Source organism: Gossypium raimondii, unplaced genomic scaffold (genome assembly GCF_025698545.1).
Source record: "Gossypium raimondii isolate GPD5lz unplaced genomic scaffold, ASM2569854v1 Contig00024, whole genome shotgun sequence".
NCBI lineage: Eukaryota > Viridiplantae > Streptophyta > Magnoliopsida > Malvales > Malvaceae > Gossypium > Gossypium raimondii.
The window spans coordinates 1-5,692 of record NW_026291183.1 but is presented as its reverse complement, the minus strand read 5'-3'; the positions used below and the strand labels follow the sequence as shown (position 1 = coordinate 5,692).

Genomic DNA, 5,692 nt, shown 5'->3' with positions numbered 1-5,692 from the left:
TTCTTTTTCTTCCTTTTTTTCTTTCTTTTTCTTTCTTCTTCAGGTCACCCTAGCCCCCACGCCGTCGCCGACCCCCTCCGTCCGGTGTTGCGGTGGCCGACGCGACTCCTTCTCCTCTCTTCCTCCCTTTCTTTTCTCTTCTCTTTTCTTCCTTTTTCCTTTGGGTTGCTGTTTTTTTTTGCTTATTGCTTTTTATTTTCTCTTTGCTTGTGTTGTAGGTGTTGGGACGGTAGTGGCGGTGCTGTCGTGGTGGTGGGGACGGTGGCGCGCGGTGGAGCTGCTGTTTTCCTTGTGTTTTGCTGCCTTTTTTTTCATTTTTCTCTGCTGTTTTTTTGGTTTTTTTGGCTGCCGAAAAATTCCCCCCATTTCTCTCCAATTTCCTCCTTTTTAATCCCCTAATTTTGTCATCTTCTTCTTGTTTGCAGGTGGCAGAGGAGGGCATCATGGCCTAGGGAGGCTGCTGGAGTAGCTCGGCTGGGGAAGGGTACGTTCGGCTGCTGATTGCAGCGATTTGACAAGTCCAGAAGGACTAAATTGCATGGGATGCAAAGCTTCTGCGGTAAAAGTGTAATTTTAGCAAAAATATGGGCCAAAATGTAATTTCTTGAGAGTTTAGGGGTCAAAGTGAAATTTTTAGAAAGTCTAAAGGTCGAAATGTAATTTTAGAAAGTTTTGGGGTTAAAATGTAAATTTTGGAAAAGTTTGGGGTCAAAATGTAAATTTTGAAAAGTACAGGGGTTAAAATATAAAAAACACTTTTTTTGAAACACGAAATTAATCCCGGACAAAATTCAGTGATTACAAGATTAATTACTTGTTGCTGCCTTGTCTTGTCTGATCCCATGAACTCCTCTTTCAGGCTATCCCATGCTTGTTTGGGTGAGTCACAGGCCATGATGCGAGTAAAAATCACATCAGACACTCCATTCTGTAGGCAGGCCATGGCTTTATGCTTCTTGGCTCGCTCCTCACCATGTTGCCTGATCTGAGCAATGGTTGGATTTGCTCTCAATGGTGGTGGCTCGACATCATTTTCAACTGCACTCCACAGATCAAGTGCTTGGAGGTAAGTTTTCATTTTAACTACCCAAATGTGGTAGTTTTCTCCAGCAAAAATTGGTGGTGGAGGAGGTGCAAAGCTCATGTTGCTGAAACTGGTTTGACAAACACGATTTTTGAGTTTATTTTGAAACAAAAAAAACTTAAACAACAGAGGTCCTCAAAGACAAGAGGCTCTGAGAAAAAGACAGCAGCAACTAAGCAAAATTCAAACAGCCAAGACTAAAGCTCATTAACAGCAAAACAAAACAAAAAGAACAAACTGAAAATCCAAAGAGAAGCAGCGAGTAACCGAATGAGAAAGTCCTAGCTTTCATTTCCATTTCAAAATATAAAGGGATTACAAAAATAATAATAATAAGTTAGTTACCTAAACTGTAACTGCTCCTACCAAATTTGGTAAGTTGCCAACTAAAATATTACAAAAGAAAAGCTGAAAAAATTCAACTGTTACATCCATCAATTTCAAATCTAAAAATACTAGTTTTAGATATCAAGCAACTTGCCAACTTGTTAATATCAAAAAAATACAAAATTTAAACAAAAGAAAGTTGCTTCTGGTTCAATCTTCAAACAGACATGCTGCTGCTGCTCACGATGCTGGTAGTTTGTTGCATTGCAGACCAATGCTCAACAGTTTCTTCCACTTGCATCGGAAAGATCTAGCAGACATTTTGGTGGTTATCAACAAAACAGAGAAGGCATCTGAAGGGTTTCGCTTTCTCAGATGTCTAGGGAAAAGGAAAGTCTGCCTGGGTGTTTGGATTATCCTGCTTTTATTTAACGTTTGTTTATTGCATATTTTCTGTTTTGTCTAGGCTCTAAATGATTTGGAATTTGTTTTATTAATATAATCCAGCCATTCATATTTCAAAAATAAAATAATAATGGGTCCAAACCTGATCAATTCACTAGACTACACACAAACATCAAATCTTGAACTTCTGATTTTTGAAAGGTTGTACCAAATTAGTGGATGTTCATCCATCAATTAGAGTGCTTAGGAACCTTAAACTTTTGAATTTAAGAGATTGTAAAAGTCTCAAGAGTCTTCCGACTGAAATTGGAATGGAATCTCTAGAAACATTAATTCTTTCGGGTTGCTCAGGTCTTGTAAGGTTTCCGGAGATTGATGGGAAAATGGAACGTCTAAAAACTCTAGATCTTTCTGGTTGTTATAGAGTGGAAAATTGATCGGAGAATTTGCAGCAAGCAAAGTTTTTGGAGCTCGACTTGAGTGAAACAGCCATAGCAGAACCACCATCCTTTATTTTTCAATTTAAAAATCTTAAAGTTCTTTCTTTCAATGGGCGCAAGGGACCATCATATAAGTTACTACCAAATTTGCCTTCTCTTTTCAAGGTAATCCAAGGAAGAAGGACGAATCCCATGGCTCAGATGTTGCCTTTGTTGTCAGGTTTGAGTTCTTTAAGAGAGCTAAAACTAAGGGACTGCAATCTTTGTGAAGGAGATCTTCCACGTGATATTTATGGTCTATCCTCTTTGTGGCCTCTTGATCTTAGTGGTAACAATTTCATCAGCATACTTGCATCTCTTACTCGACTCTCGAAGCTCGGAAATCTTATATTGTCAAATTGCAACATGTGCACTCTTGGTGAAGCAGATATTCATGGTGATATTTCTGGTATATCCTCTTTGATACGTTTTGATCTTAGTGGTAAGAATTTCATCACCATTCCTTTGGCTCTTACTCAACTTTCCAGGCTCAAATTGCTTAAATTGTCAGGTTGCAAGATGCTTAAATCGTTGCCTGAGCTACCAACAAGTATAGCAGCTGTGCATATAGATGGTTGTTCTTGACTTGAAGTAGTTGCAAGTCCATCAAAAGTATGCAATTTAGTGGGCTGTGATGACATTAGTGCCATTAACTGCTTCAAATTGGCTGAGAAAATCAATGCATTAACTCAAAGTTGGGAATTCCGGTAATTGCAAAAATGGAAGTGGTGGAAAAAGAGAAAACACTACCATCTGTGGAGTTCTTGAATTGGATTGGATTCTTGTAGAAGATGTGACCTTTTGTATGGGTTGTAAAATTAGTCAGTTTAAAGAGCCCACTTGAACCTACGCCCGCAAGTTCGCCAACATTCAAGTAACCATTGAAACTGAAGTACTGACCCTGATTGATATCTGAAGATGCAGGAGGAAAAGCAACACACGCATGATCAAACACACAAAAAAATATATACAATAGACATTTAGATAACCAATCAGTTAGGTAATGAGCAGCCTTGATTTCATAATCATCAAACCCAACATTTAGATCATACAAAGAGAGAAATTTTATAAGGGTACAGTAGAACCTGTCTTTTGTTGACTGAGCTGCAGTGAAAATGCATTCGCAAGAACGATCTTTTCGATTCTAAGGAGCTCATAGAGAAGTATTCCACGAATATATTTGATTTTCAACCTGGAAAAAAAAATAATTACTACTATAATTATAATTGACAGCAATAAATGCACGTACACTTTTTCAACAAATCATAAGGCATGGTACGAGGTAAACTCCAATTTGAATTCACATCCCTTAGAACCCCTTCAATCACCGTGACACCAATATTAATGTCGGTTGTCTCATTCGAATTAAGCTGAACCCAACCTTCCTTGGGATGTCACCATTGCTTTGCAGCTCTGGAGATCATTGTAACAAAAATATTAGAAGACCCTATGTGAGTTGAACTTTTAGCCCAAGATAGACTAGACATAACAACTTCCCCATTGCTGTTACTTGCATCTTTAAACACAAAAGCATTACGACACTTCCAAAGACATCAACAAATAATAGGAAACAAAGTCGACCAGTCTATTCCCTCAACATCAATCTGCCCAATATTCTTTAATTTCCAAATAAGTTAATCCTTAATATGCAAAAACCTGCTAAGATCATCTGGAACAAGATTATTCCAAACATTAATCTTAGCAAAAGAAAAATCCCTCAAAACTTGTATGGTTGCCTCAGCCTGCTCACATCTTGAGTAACTAGTGTCAGCTGTCACATGTCATCAAGCTCTCTCCTCATTCGCTAACAAATGTCCCTTAAAATGAATTCAAAGAAAATGTCTTATTCATTGAAGACCTTTGCATTTCCTGACCATATTCCAATCCTCACTTGCCACATCCCATTCATCTCTTGCAACTGATCTGTAAGTTGTTGCCTCTCAGGATGTTGGAGTTCGACAAGGACCCATTGAGGTTCGACCAGAACCTAGGTATACCCCCACCTTATAAAACAATGACAATCCTTGTATGTAATTGTAGAGTGGTGAAGCATGATGTACTGTAATTTGAAATGTTAAATTAGGCTTTCCTGTAACAAGCTTGTTCTCAAGTAGTTTAAGAGTATTTTTATGTTTTTTTATCGATTTTTAACTTTTAGTTTCAATGCTAACTTTTATCACATTTTATCACTTTTGAAACCCAAATTGATAAAACTATGTCATTAGAGGTCTAATGATTAATTTGAGCTTGTATAAGGAGGTGATTGAGGCTAAACATCAAGGAGGAATTCAACTGTTGGAGGACGCAACACAAGTGATTCTGAGAGTTTAGAATTTGATTTAAAAGAATTTGGATGCGTAGAAGAGTATACGGAAAAAGACAAATGAATCATATAATTTTGTTGTTACAGATTTAAGGCATGTTCTAAAAACTCTAAAATTTTTATTCAAAGTTTTATAATGTAGTGATTAAACAAAGCATGGATTAATTGTATTTTAATTAAATTGTTTTTAAAAATTAAATTGTTTTTAGATCCTAATGGAATTTTTATTTTTATATTGAAGTCCTTACTATGTAGATTTCAATTGATTCAATCTGTTCCTTAATTTAACATTCCAAAATGAATAGTCGTATGAATTTTTATTTTTCATAGCTCTACACTAAAGTTTTAAAAATTTTGCCTTATATTATCACTAATAGTCGTAGCAATTTAAAGAAAATGAATATTTTTAAAATTTTCCTAATATTAATTATAAAAACTATAAAAAATAAAATAATACATTTTAATTAATACAAACAATCAACCCGAGCATCACATGTATAAAGAAAACAAGATGCATAATAAAACATTTAATTTACCACTCAACTAAAGTTTTATCTTGATAACTCTAAACATTTTAATTTTATTATACACACCTACCTCCATCAATTGTATATATCTATATATTATAATTTAAGCTCTGATTGAGTTGAGCAACAATTTAGCTAAAAAATTATAAAAATATCATTCGTAATTAAATAAGTTATCGAGAATATTTTAATCTTTTATTTAAAAATAATAAAATATGCATAAAATAATTTTTAAAGTGAGCTTCCTTTCCAAAATATAAATGAGACCTATCAGTTATTATTATGTAAATAACACTATATTTGAATTCATTATTTAAATATCAATAATTGATATTTAAATAATGATTAATATAATATTCGTCATTGTTGACGTTAAACACCAATAGTACATGTAATTAAGAAATTAACATATGAAGGACTTCGGACAACCATGCTTTATATTGTAATAAAATAGAAAGGTTATGCATGTGACCACCTTTCTATTTAAATTGAAGCGAAAACTTTTGATGAAAGTCATTCATATCGAAATTAAATATGTCAAAATAAT

General features: G+C 34.8%; 1 protein-coding gene across 1 annotated transcript; it reads left to right on the top strand.

Annotated features, from left to right (window-relative positions):
• Nucleotides 1-992: 992 nt before the first annotated feature.
• On the top strand, nucleotides 993-2,880 carry LOC128036576 (disease resistance-like protein DSC1). The gene is made up of 3 exons (XM_052627243.1): nucleotides 993-1,066; nucleotides 1,637-1,805; nucleotides 2,269-2,880. The coding sequence occupies exons 1-3, from the start codon at nucleotides 993-995 to the stop codon at nucleotides 2,878-2,880; spliced, it is 855 nt and encodes a 284-aa protein (XP_052483203.1).
• The last annotated feature ends 2,812 nt before the right edge of the window (nucleotides 2,881-5,692 follow it).